This window comes from Coenobita brevimanus, chromosome 98, assembly GCF_032717465.1.
Source record: "Coenobita brevimanus isolate Jiangsu-jjx chromosome 98, ASM3271746v2, whole genome shotgun sequence".
Classification (NCBI taxonomy): domain Eukaryota; kingdom Metazoa; phylum Arthropoda; class Malacostraca; order Decapoda; family Coenobitidae; genus Coenobita; species Coenobita brevimanus.
In genome coordinates this window covers 22990608-23003964 of record NC_137051.1, presented here as the reverse complement: position 1 = coordinate 23003964, position 13357 = coordinate 22990608, and the positions used below count along the sequence as shown (strand labels likewise).

Here is a 13357-nt window from a genome sequence, read left to right as displayed (position 1 = left end):
TCATCATCGCAACACTATTTCCCATTGTTATTAATGGAGTAGATAGGAGCCATAAACAGTAAGAGAATAACACATTATTAGAAGCTGCCATCAGAGCCCTTGATAGAATGAACCAACCATCCAGTTCATAATTATTCAAACATTTAAATAAGGTAGAATAACTCTCATATTCAATAAAAAGAATTTTATTTCATCTCCTAATATAAAATTATCATATTCCAGAATGCGTGTGATCATCCTATGAGCATTTCACACACGCAGAAATACATATATTACAGATATATTTTCCAAAAAAATAAATACTCTGACTTCTATATAGTAACTGGAAATTGAGCGGTTAAGAAAAGGAGAGATATTTGTACAAAAGAATAAAAAAATCAATAAAACTATCTAACAAAACTCGTTCGTTCTATAACAGTGAAGGGGCCATTGAACAGCATGTGAAGAGGAAGAAAAAGAAGCAAAAGGCGGAATTAAGCCTTGGCACTAACAAATAATCCTTTCACACAAAGAGGGAAGAAAATAAAAGACACTTAAAATAAAATAAAAATAGAGAAAGAAAAAAGAAGACTGAACGAACTGTGGAGCCTTTTCTATTATCAGTGGAAAAGAGCTTCTTATTTTTTTTCTTTCTGTATATTTTGTAAAGTGAAGCGAGACTTTAAAAAAAAAAATACTGCTGAATATGCAGATTTTAGTCTGGGTTGAAAAAGTTCCTCAGCATCGTCGGTCGAGTCGTGAGCAGTCCACAAGCATCCCGTTATAAATAATCGATCGTTTTATTTATATTAATGGCGGTTCTTAATTCCTATCGTAGGGGTAGGGGGCGCGGCGAAAACCAAAGTGTGAGGCTGCCTTGAAAAATCCTGATTCTCCCTCTTCCTCTTCCTCCTCCTCTTCTTCTTCGTCTCCTTCTTCCTCCTCTTCCTCTTCGTCCTCTTCTTCCTCTTCGTCAGAATCCTCTTCGTCAGAATCCTCTTCGTCAGAATCCTCATCACTCTCCTCGCTAGACTCTTCGCTGGATTCGTCAGAGTCCTCATCACTCTCCTCGGAATACTCATAATCGTCCTCCTCAGCCAGTTCGAGAGCCTTCTCGTAAGCCTGGAAGAACTCCTCCTTGGCCTTCTTCACGTCCTCGGTGTCCTCGGGGACCTCTGGAAGGGCGTCACTCTCCACTTTGTATCCATCTTCGTCAGCGTCGTACTTGAACTGGTACTCGTCGCCCTCAGGAGCCACGAAGGCATACTGGCCGGTCACCTCACCGTCCTCGTTGCGTTCCTCCGCCCTCTCGCTGTCGCCGACGTGGTAGGTGAAGCTGAAAGGGATGAAGGTGGCTTGTGAAATAAGCATTCTACCATATGATTGGTAGTACTAAATAATCATGAACGTAACCTGGGTAAATTCCCATAGATGTTGTACGAAAACGATGACGTTCAATGAAAACATATCTATCTGTCTATCTATCTATCTATCTATCTATCTACTGCTTGAAGCCATATCTGGGGATGGGTAGACTAGTAAGAAGGGTTACAATATACAAAGGGTTTTGTAAAAGTTAAAATGATAGAAGACTGTGACAAACTAATAATTGATGGACATTTTGTTCAAGCAGTCAGAAAAAAAAGAAAAAAAAGACTTATTAAAGGGTAAAGAGTGATTGGACACAAAATGAAGGACAAGATGAGTAAGAGAGAAAAGAACTGTAAATAACTCACCTGTATACTCCATCTTTACCCTGAGAGTAGTCGTTCTTGAATCCCTTGAAGGACTTGAGGATGAGCTGCAGTTCTTTGTCGAGGTCTTGCTCGGCCAGGATGACGGAGGCAGAGACGGTCACCAACACCACCACCAGGAGGGAGCGAGGGGTCTGCGGGGGAGGAAGGACGGGAGGTGAGAGGAGGAGATAAGAATGATGAGGAAAGAGGAAGGGAGGGAGGAAGGATGAAAACAGAGAAAGCAAAGAATAATGGATCGAAAGATCTGAGATCAAGGAGGGAAAAGTGAAGCGGAAAGAGAAACAGAGATGAATGAGGAAACACGCAAAGAGAGAGAGAGAGAGAGAGAGGACGTAAAAAGCAGCACGTCTAGGAAGTGAAAAAAAAAAAAAAGGAATAACAAAGAAAAAATGCATAAACTAACTTTGACAAAAGATAAAGAAATAAGGAAGGGCAAAAATTATTTCGCACACATGCTCCCACAATCTCCTTTCATAACATAAATCTCTCTCTCTCTCTCTCTCTCTCTCTCTCTCTCTCTCTCTCTCTCTCTCTCTCTCTCTCTCCTACCCAGAGCAACGTTCCTCAAAACTGATCTATGGGAATGGTATTATCCTCATTTAGAAACAGGAAATAATATTAATGGGGGTGTGGTCTTTTACGGTGACAAAAAAAAAAATGGTTTGCGGTCAGATCCATTACGTGTAGCGAGAAAGAAGAGTGGAAGATGGGGGAAGGGGGGAGGAGTAAGGAAAGAAGAAGGGACTGAGGAAAGAGAGGACGGAGAGGATAAGGGAAAAGAAGACGGAAAGGTGAAATGAAAAAGGGAGGAAAATCTAAAGGGAGTAACATTGATTAAAGGGATAATGGAATTGTGGGTAGGTACTATTTGCAGGAGAGAGAGAGAGAGAGAGAGAGAGAGAGAGAGAGAGAGAGAGAGAGAACATGTTACTACTTTCGCGACAAATTTTTTTCTTCATTTTCCTTCCCCTCCCTCCTTCCTTTCCCTCTCCTCCTCTTACCACTGACTTGCGGTAAAAGAATAATTCTGACAGCGTTATATCTTAGCGTGGGAAAAGAATGAAAGGAAATGGAAGGGAAGGAAGGGAGGGGAAGGGAAGGAAAGAAGAGGGACGGGAAAAGACGGGATAGGAAAAAAAAGTGGGGAATGGTAGGAGAGGGATGCGGTAGGGTAGGGTTGGGAAGGGGTGAGGAGGGAAGTGCTAGGAAAGGAAAGTGAAGAAGAGGAAAAATAAGGGCAAGGGTGGAATGAGGAGGGAAGGGAAGGAGAAGGCAAGGGATTAGTGAAATGTAGTGGTGGGAAGGGAAAAGTGATGAGTTATGAGAAAAAAATGGAGGATGAGATAAAAAAATCAGGAAAAGGTACGAAGGGAAAGTAAGAGAGAAATAATGCGTATTGGATATATTATTGCGTTGCGTAGCTAAATAATGGTTGACAGAAAGATAGATCGATCCCCGGCACGGGCAGGGAACCATTCATCGGGGTAATTTTCCGCAAAACAGTGTTAACTGGCAATCTGCAAGATCCACCAACATATCACAAAACATTTTCTCTAAATTATCAGAACGAAGTATATCTATAGCCAGCATACACTGAGTAATGGCAGAGTGGTGATACGTAAAGGTATGTGACGCCAAATGTTGTGCATAAGAAACTTTTGGGCCTCAGGGAATTAAGTATTTAGTCTATGCTCATACAGAGGAAAGGCAGACAGACAGACAAAGACAGACAGATAGATAGATAGACTGACAGATAGACAGACAAATACCCTTACTCCCCTCTTTCTATAATATTCCTCCTTTCACTCCCCTAGTTGGCCACACCTCCCTCACCTTCAAAAGTTGAGGAAGTAATTACCTTCCTCACTGGGTCCCTGTCTGCCTCTCTCTCGGGCTCGGTTCCTTTGTTCTCTTTCACCTCCTCAGTCCTCTAAGACATCCGACGCTTTTCCTTATTTTTTCTCACCAAGTCTTCTTACACCATACTCCGCCTCTTCCTTTGCATTCCCCCCACCCCTGTCTTTGTGGTCCTTTAATCTATTTTCCTTTCTTCTTTCCCTTTCACCTGTTCATTTTCCACCCACCATCTTTGTCTACCTTTTCTGCCTTTGCTAATCCCTCCTTAATCCCTCCTCTGTCCTCCTATCTCTGCATTCTCTTCTTTCTTCCATCATTTCATCCTCATTCTACACCACATTTCCCCTCCATCATAATATCTCCTTTTTCCTTGTTTCTCTATTTATCATCCTTCCATCCATCCTCCCTGCCTCCCTCAATAATCTCCCTTCCCTTCCATCAGCCTCCCTTCCCTTCATCTATCTACACAAGGTCGTTACAATCCACACCCCTCCTTTTTCTCCCTCCATCCTTACTTTCCTCCGTCCCTTCCTTCTCCCTAGACATAATATAGATAACATTAATGGGATCACACCAGACCTCACTGTCTCTCTCTGTAGGCTGCCCCCTTTTTCTTTTATCACATTACTTTCTTTTCCTTTTTCTTTCTCGATCCTATCATGCTACTTTCTTTAACTGTGTCGTCTTTTTCTTTAAGTTACTTCCATATCATTCTCCATCATTTTCTCCTCTTTTTCCCCCCCATATCACTCTGTTCGTCTCAGTCGTTTTCTTCTCTCTCAGTTTTTGTCATCCCTTATTCCCGCCATCCTTCCGTCCACCTCCCTATCCCTGTCGTATCCTTGGCCTATTGTCATTTTTCTCTTTCTATATCCTTCCATCCCCTTTTCTTTATCCGCCATATACCCAACTCCTTTTCAATTTGTATCTTTAATATTGTACAGCTTTCATATTTCTCACATTAATTCATTTACTCCTCTTTTCACCTCCTTACCATCTCCCATTCCTTTCCTAGTCTTAATCTATTTTTCATTTCTCTCAATTATTTATTCACTCCTTCCCTCTTTTCTCTTACCTCCCAAGTTCCTTTTCCCTTGTCCTTCCTGTCTTTCGATATCCTCATTTTTTTCCATTTCTTCCTTCCTCCATCCATTCACCTCCTTACTTTTTCCCTTCTTTCCCTAATCCATGTTTAATTTTTCTTTTTCTTTTTAATCTAGATACTCCCCTTTTCCTGTAAGTCTCATATCTTTTTCCTTTACCTTCCTTAATCTAATCTTTTATCACTTCCTTCTCATTTTCCTTTCCTTACCCCAGCTTTCTTTTTATTCCCTCTCTGTTTCATTTTCTTAATCTGTCTTTCATCTTCCTCCTTCTGTATATCCGTCATTTCCCTTTCCTTTACCTCCACCTGCCCTACTTACCTGCCTCAGCCTCCTTTCCACTACTGCCGTATCTTTCAGCTCTCTATTATTACTCTAGTACCCTCCCTTGCAAAAGTTATGGGTTAAATTCTCTCTCTCTCTCTCTCTCTCTCTCTCTCTCTCTCTCTCTCTCTGTATCTATCTATCTATCTATCTATCTGGACATGAGAAAGAGAGAGAGAGAGAGAGTTTTCAGAACCTACACTATAATCACTGTCAGTAATCCCAGCATAATGTCAAAAGCTGTTGGACTGAATCTCAAGTCACAGTTGTAAAAGAAAATGAAGAAAAGTAACCGAAAAAAAGAGAAAAAAAGTAGACCTATAATTCAGTGTGGTTGGCCTTGACGGTGTTGCCAAGATCTGGTTCTCGACTTGGGTTGTTCACATAACCGGTTCGACGCTGGGCATTCTGAGGACATGCTAGTTTGTGCCCGTTATCTGCACATTGCGCAAACTTGATCACTGAACGAACATTCTAAAGTGAAGTATAATATGACAAAAACACCCAAACGTTTAGCAAGACAAAGCAAAAGAATTAATAAAGTAAACATTAGAGTGAGTGGTGACTAACAACACTGCGCGAATAAGGAGAAAGAGCTCATATACATTCCAAGAGAGCGTAGGCAATAATCATTATGCCATAATGGAACGTGTCATTATACTACAGTTAATATTAGTTAAACTGAGTACTTTCGATAAAGTAGCACTGTTACCTTTTGCAGCACTGAGAGAGAAGATCAGTGTCTTAAATGGCAATAGCATTACGAGTAAGTACAGCTGGAAATACAACAACGAAAGGAAGAATGAGGAAAGGAGGAATGTAAGAGAATGTCAGAGGAAGGAGGGGATGATGGAGGTTCATCGGAGAGGGAAGGGTAGGCAGGCAGAGTGGGTAGAGGAACAAGGAGGAGAGGAAAAAAGGTAGAAAAAAGAGAGGATGGGAGTAGAGGATGGGAGGGGGAGACACAATGAGAGAAAGAAACAAGTGGGTACGAGGGAAGAAAGTGATTTAATGAGAGGGAAGAGAGGGATAGGAAACGGAGGTAGGAAGATAAGAAGAGGGAGGGACCAGGAAAGGCGATAAAGGAAGGAGTAGAAGGAGAAGGGAGGGAGGGAGGGAGCGTAGGAGACTTGATATAGGGAGGAGAGGGAGAGGGTATAGGGTTCAGAGTGAAAGGGAAATTGGTGACAGTTTTTGCTCTGTTCATTCTCACACAGTCTCTCCCACTTTTTTGTCAGTCTCTCTCTCTCTCTCTCTCTCTCTCTCTCTCTCTCTCTCTCTCTCTCTCTCTCTCTCTTTCTCTCTCTCACACACACACACACACACACACACACACACACACACACACATGACCTTAGTCTTTTCACAGACTCCCATATGAGTCGCATCAGCAGATTATATCGTCACCTTCTTCTTATCTTTAATGGCCATCGCTCTAGTATGCAAATCACTTGACCAGAACAGGGAGGGGCAAAAGGTTGTTCTAAAATTCTTTGCTGATATAAAGATGGGTACGCTTGCCTTGGTTCACGTCTACTGTGGCTGTGAAAAAGTGAAAATAAATTTCTGTTTCTTAATTCATTATGCTAGTACTTGCATTTCCCCTTCCTTACGACACGTCTTCCCTAAGCTGAAAAAAGAAGCATCCCTTCAGTGCAAGAGACTTTCGCGAAGCTGAATATTATCTTCATATACACTCAAGAATAATGTATGAAAACAAACTCACTGTACTGAATAGGTTAAAAATTATACTTAAAATTGCCTTAATAAATGTTAGTTCCACCTAATCGATATCTTTGCCACAATATCAATAACCAAAAGAGTCCCCAGGGAATGCAGATCTCAAGCGCAATGATCAGTGATATTACGTTTTCTCGTACAGTCTGTTGTACAAGTATCGCATGAAAGGGTCCGATAAAATTAGACTTGAGCCATGTTTCCATATATGTTTAAGTCTGGCAATTTTCTTTGTTCATATAAGTTCGTTATTATGTAGTACTTGGGGTGTGTAAACAGTAAGCAACGGGGAGAAGAAACAAACAATCTATTTCCTTATCATCTCTGGTCTTCCATAGATCCTTGAGCCGTATCCTCGCTGGTTTGACTGATATCACGGAGCCTTTTCCAGAGCAATTTATTTTGAACATAGTGCATTAATAGCCTTTTACTGTTGTCATTAGTGCAATTACACAAGAGAATAAGAAGGCATAGTTTGGGGATTAAATAAATAAAGCTGCTACGAAGTCTCCTGCGCTAAAGAGAATACTGCTCATTGCGTTACTTAATCAGTTTTCAAGTCATATATATATATATATATATATATATATATATATATATATATATATATATATATATATATATATATATATATAAATTCTTTAATCAATCTTTCCAGATGTGGTATGTTTGAAGAAAGAAAAAAAATCCCTCAAACCTGCCTTGCATATAGTAGGCTAAAACTATCATCCTACGCTGCTACAAAATTATCTTCATAATTTCTTAGGTATTCGTATTATATAATTAGACATCTTATACTTCTGCTAAATGCCGCACCTTTTTACGATCACTTCCTAAGGGACCTACGTTATTCGAAAAGAAGAGAGAGAGAGAGAGAGAGAGAGAGAGAGGGGGGGGAGGGGAGCAAGTCTTCTGTCTGCTGAGAATACTGTGGTCTGAATCTGTCAGTCTCTCCGGGTTCCGTATAATCTTCATAGTTAACTCTGGTGAAGGAACGGCCAAGAGTGAGGTGCGTTCGTGCCTGAGTCAGTGCTGGGGTGGCTCGGATGAAGGAGAGGGTAGGGGGCGTTCCTCTGGTTTAGTCTGAGGTAAAAATGAAGTAGAATGTGCCTCACTTAGCAACGACATTGGACGGTACTGGGGGTGGTGGAAATAAGTGAGTGAATGTGTAGTGGTAGGTGGGGGCGCTCACCATCCACTCACTCGATGTAGTGCTGCTCTCAGGTGTCTGCCCTTTCCTCTCCTCCCTCTTTTCCTTCCTTCTTCTTCTGTCTTTCTTTACTTCACGCTTTCTTCGTCCTTCTGGCTAGAGGTGACTTTACACTCCCTCCTTTGTCTCTCTTTCCTTCATTCTTTCCTGTTGCTTCTGCCTATGGGTGACTCTACACTGAGTGACAAGCCAAATGGTTTCCTGTTCACCAGGAAACCATTTGCTACGCTGGGTGGTAACCATATAACCAAATTATGGCGCCTGGTGGTTTAGTGGGTAAATGCAGCACTCCAATCGGATTGAGCCTTTGAAGGTTTATATCCAAGGGATGGCTGGGGTTATTGCTCACGTAATGCCACTCAGGGATGAGTGAGGCTGGTCACTCTCATCTTAAATATCAGGACCACCTTGCCTAGCCCCGGGCTCTTACGCTCCTCATGGGGCAACGTAGGATTGGATGATGGATGGATGGATGAATGTGTGTGTGTGTGTGTGTGTGTGTGTGAGAGAGAGAGAGAGAGAGAGACAGACAGACAGACAGACAGACAGACAGACAAACAGAGACAGAGACAGAGAGACAGACAGACAGACAGACAGACAGACAGACAGAGACAGAAACAAGCAGACAGAGGGAGGGAGGTGACCGAGAGAAAGTAGGAAGTATGAAGAAACACGTAAGAACGGAAGAGAGAGAGTAGGACAGAGGGAGTGGATGATAATAGAAGATGGAAGGACTAAGAAGCAGGGTGTGAGAGAAGAGAGATTCTGAACGAGGAAGGCAGGGCCGAAACAGGGAGAGTAAAGGAGAAGGAAGAGCCCAAACAGGAGAAGTAGGAAGAGCAGGAGCAGAAGGAGAAAAAGAAGTAGTCAGTAGAGAAAGAGAAAGAGGAGAATAAGTTCGGAAGAAGGGAGTGAGCATTATATATTATTTTCAGGAACATAAAAAACGTACCTACACTTTTATTACCAATCTCCGTCGTCTGCGTACCCTTGTAAAACACTGACGCAACTCCAGTCAAAACACTAAAATTATTTGTGATCCACGACTGACACAGTGATAGTGATAAAAAAAAGTAAAGGAGTGTAGGTAAGAAATTCTGTTCTACATGTGATAACTAACACCTAAAGAAATGATAGAACTAATCAAAATGGAAGAAAATGAAAACAAAAAAAATGTCAGATGTAGACCGTTAATTAAAAGTCATAATAGATAGTTAAGGTTAGCACTATTCATGCCTTCACTGACATTACCTTTTAATTTTACTGTCGTCCCAGGAGAGACCCTCATGAGGAAGGGGATAGAAAGTCTCTCCACTAATATTCTCTGTACAATGATGACTTATATTACTTCCTTATTAGTGGAGACCCATTGTTGTGAAAGGGTTAGGGTCCGTATAGCTCAATAAATTAAGGAAGCAAGGCCAGTCTTGAGTGTGAGCTACAGATGGCGTGCCCTGAATACTAACTGATACTATGATTGGAGGTAAGCTGTGTGTGTGTGTGTGTGTGTGTGTGTGTGTGTGTGTGTGTGTGTGTGTGTGTGTGTGTGTGTGTGTGTGTGTGTGTGTGTGTGTGTTTTAAGCAGTGAATATACAGCGTCAGCCTAGAACATCACGCACTAATTTTAATACTCAGGTTTATGGATCTGATAGGTGTTATGGTTCATTAATTCACTGTCCAGGGCAGCACGTCAGCCTTCAGTCTATTATGGGTTAAATTTTCTTTCATTTGGTTCATTAGTATTGTATTATTTTCTTGTTTTCACTATCTAGTATACAAAATTTCGTCTACTTTCTTTTTCGATGCCTTCATTTTTTTTTTTTTTTTTTTAGCTAGATGCTTGCTTTCAGGTTTTCATACATTTGCTGGAGAGTATAAATCATCAACCATTTCTGTCTACTCACACCAAACACCGACTGTACCACTCTCGGCCATTTTACGTTATATTCATACACTTAACACATAGTCCACTTTGCATCATCCTTATTCTCATAACACAATGTCCACTTTCACTTCATACACACCTCATCCATATTATTCTGTTCACAGCCCCGCTTTCTTACCCACAGTCTCTTCAACCACCTGCCCAGCGATCCATCCTTAATCCTCCAACCCCAGCCACTTTGTATTCTCCACAACCACCTGCTTCCACCATTTCACTCTGCCCTCTACTTACTTTGCTGCCTACATGCCCCACCTGCTACCATTTCATCCACTTTATCTTTATCATTCTGACCAGTCAAATTCTAGATGGAGAGGATACAGATCTGACTGAAACTGTTATATGTTCACAATAAACCTATTTGTTTTCGGTCTGAACAATGCACACCATTGTGAAATCAAGATCGTCTAACCTGTGTCTTCCTCATATAACTCCCAAATCGATACCAAACATTCATCTTCGGCATCACTGCCCCTCCATCTATTCATCTGTTCTTACCATTCCATCTTATCCCTCCTTAGTACCACTTAACCCACCCTCGTGTTCCAAACAGTCCATCCATTCTAACAATCCTGCTACATACGAGTACTTACTGTTTCATCCTGTTTCCCATTCTCACCTCATCCATCTTCTTTCTGCCGCACGATCCAGTCATATATGTTCACCACTCCGTCCAACCTCATTCCATACATCCTCCTAACCCTTCAACTACCCTTGCCCACATTCACTCCTGTTTAATCACCCTCTCGCCAGCAGCCTCCATTCTCCACTTGCTAGTCAGAAGGAGCCCCTAGCCAATTTGTTGCTGTCGATACCATCGTAGAAGATGGGGAAGGAAAGAAAGGGCGAAATTGGAGGAGACAGAGGAACTGGATGGAGAGAAAAGACAGTGAGAGAAAGATGAGGTATATGAAAGAAAGGGAAGGAGAAGAGGAAGGACAGGAAAATGGGGGAGAGATAAGAAGGGATGGGAAAAGAGAAAGGGGAGAGACAGGGGAGGGAAAAGGGGTGAGCTGAATGGAGACACTATTACTGGAGGAAGGAGGAGGAAAATGGACTGAAGAAACGTTAGTTAAGGAGGGAAAGGAGAGGGGAGGAGGGAAGTAAAAGGGGGAAAGAGGGGAGAGGATAGAGAAAATAGGAAAAGAAAGGACAGTGGAGAAAAAAATGCGAGAAATGATGATTGGAGAGGAGGATGGGAGGAAATGGAGGAGAATGATATAAACAGGAGATGGGGAACTGAAATGGTGGGAGAGGAGAACAGAAGAGAAAAGAGAAGTAAGGGAGAGAACGGTATAGAGGGGAAGTTAGGTAAAGAATTCAAGAAAAGAAGAAGAAAGAAGAGAAGAATGGGAGGGAATAAGTATGCAGTTGCAAAAAGTAATAAAGATCAGAAAATAACAAGTGACTGATCAACTGAGAATATACTCCGTCCCCAGTCTCAAGCTAAAAATTAGGAGGACCAAGTGTGGAAAAAAGGTAGAAGAGCCAGGAAAGGGAAGGTCAAGCAGAGATCAAATAAACGTGGAGGGCAGCGGGAAGGAAATCGGGAGAGGGGGGACCGAGCCGTGTGAGGGCAGAGGGGGAGAGGGGGGAGTGAACAAAATTAGTGACCCTGAAGACCACCAGGTCAAGAATGCACGAGACAACGGTGTTAATCATGAATGCAGCGGCGGCAGCAAGTGCGATTATAAGACCACCCCTCCCCCTTGCTCACAACAAAATAAAATTATGCCTATAAATGTGGCCGTCAAATATGGAGCTTAGCAGATGGCGCTGGACACTTGGTAATTTGTCTTTTTATTTCTTTATTACTGCAGTTCTCTCTCTCTCTCTCTCTCTCTCTCTCTCTCTCTCTCTTTCTATACACACACACACACACATATATATATATATATATATATATATATATATATATATATATATATATATATATATATATATATATATATATATATATATATATTATGTAAACAGTACAAGATTCAGTCATTATATTCACTAATGAAGAAAAGAACCAACCATCACTTATGCAAGCATTAACGCAACGGAGATTCAGTCTCACACAGGTCAGTGTTAATCCCTAAATCCAGCGGCAGGTGATCAACGAATACGTCATCCGGAACACCCTGCAAAAAAACTGGACCTCCCTCCCCCTATTATTAAGGGGGAAGGGAGCTTGTGGAGGGAGGGGGGAGTCCTTGATGTGGGCGGCGGGGGATAGAGGTTATGGTGACCCGTGGCCTGGTCAAACATGGTCACGCGCCAAGCTTTCTCTCTCTCACTCGAATTTGACCGATTACCCCTACTGACGCGGCTGTCACCTCCCGCCGCCCCCTCACACGCCCTCATACTTCATCCTAGCATACCCCCATGCTCCTTGACAGTCCTCTGTCTGACACTTTTCGATATCTTTCCTTGACACAGACCTGATACGCTTCTCTAAAATACACCTCTGACACCCCTTGGTGCCTTTATCTGATACAGTTTTTCATATCTCTCCCTGACAGACACGACACACTTCCATAATATTCCCTAATGTACTTTCCTGACGCCTCATGTTGCCACACCCTGTATACACCATACCCTGACTGACTCCTTTCTCAGACAATCCTTGGTACCTTTTCCCGGCAAGTTCCGACATCTTTCCCTGTCACATGGTGACACACCAGTCTCACTCTGCCTTACATCTGGGCAAACTCACCCTGACACTCTCTGATACTCCCTGAAAATTGCTAACAACGTTCTTTATAATTCTCTAGCACTTTTTTCCCTACCCTACTGTGACTTACTTTTGTTCCTTTCCCTGATCTCTTGCATTATTCTTGACCATAATTAGAATACTTTCTTTTCTGCCATTTGACGTTTATAATTAGTTTTAGAGATCTTGCGTAGTTGAGGAGTTCCGCGGAGATTCTTTTTTCACATTTTCACTGGAACAGGCTTCCCTTGAGCTAAGTAAAATCATCTTGAGATAATAAAATTGAGAAAAAAATAAACGTCATCTTAGTGAAGGGGTTATTACTCAACTACATTCATGTTTCCTGACACTCGCCGATACCACTCTTCCCTGATGCCTCTACTGTACACGGCTACGCCTGACACACCAACATTATTTCCTTGATACTACCTGACACACTTCTCTGCGAGTCTCTTATGTTGTTCCTGTCCTGGTTTTATGACACTTCCAACCTTACCGCTCCTTCACCATGCCATGCCCTTCGCCCTTCCCCTCCCCTTACCCTGCCCAGCTCTCCCCTGTACGCACCACTTTACCTTGCCCCCCACCCCAACACACAGTGCCTAGTCCTTCCCTACCCCACTCTTATGAGTCCACCCAGACCTACTCTACCTTAACCAGATGGCCTTCCTGCCTTAGCTGCATTACCTCCCACGCTCTCTCGCTCCCGAACCCTCGCCCTAATTCTGATTTTCTTGTCCTTCCCCT

General features: G+C 42.3%; 1 protein-coding gene across 1 annotated transcript in view; it reads right to left on the bottom strand.

Moving 5' to 3' along the window:
• Positions 1 to 801: 801 nt before the first annotated feature.
• The window catches only part of LOC145413997 (uncharacterized), a 53155-nt gene continuing 40599 nt past the window's right edge, over positions 802 to 13357 (bottom strand). The window contains exons 2-3 of the mRNA XM_080283566.1: positions 1716 to 1867; positions 802 to 1315 (exon numbers count right to left, since the gene is read on the bottom strand). Of these exons, the coding sequence (XP_080139692.1) occupies positions 802 to 1315; positions 1716 to 1867 (666 nt within the window). The remainder of the gene's footprint in view (positions 1316 to 1715; positions 1868 to 13357) is intronic.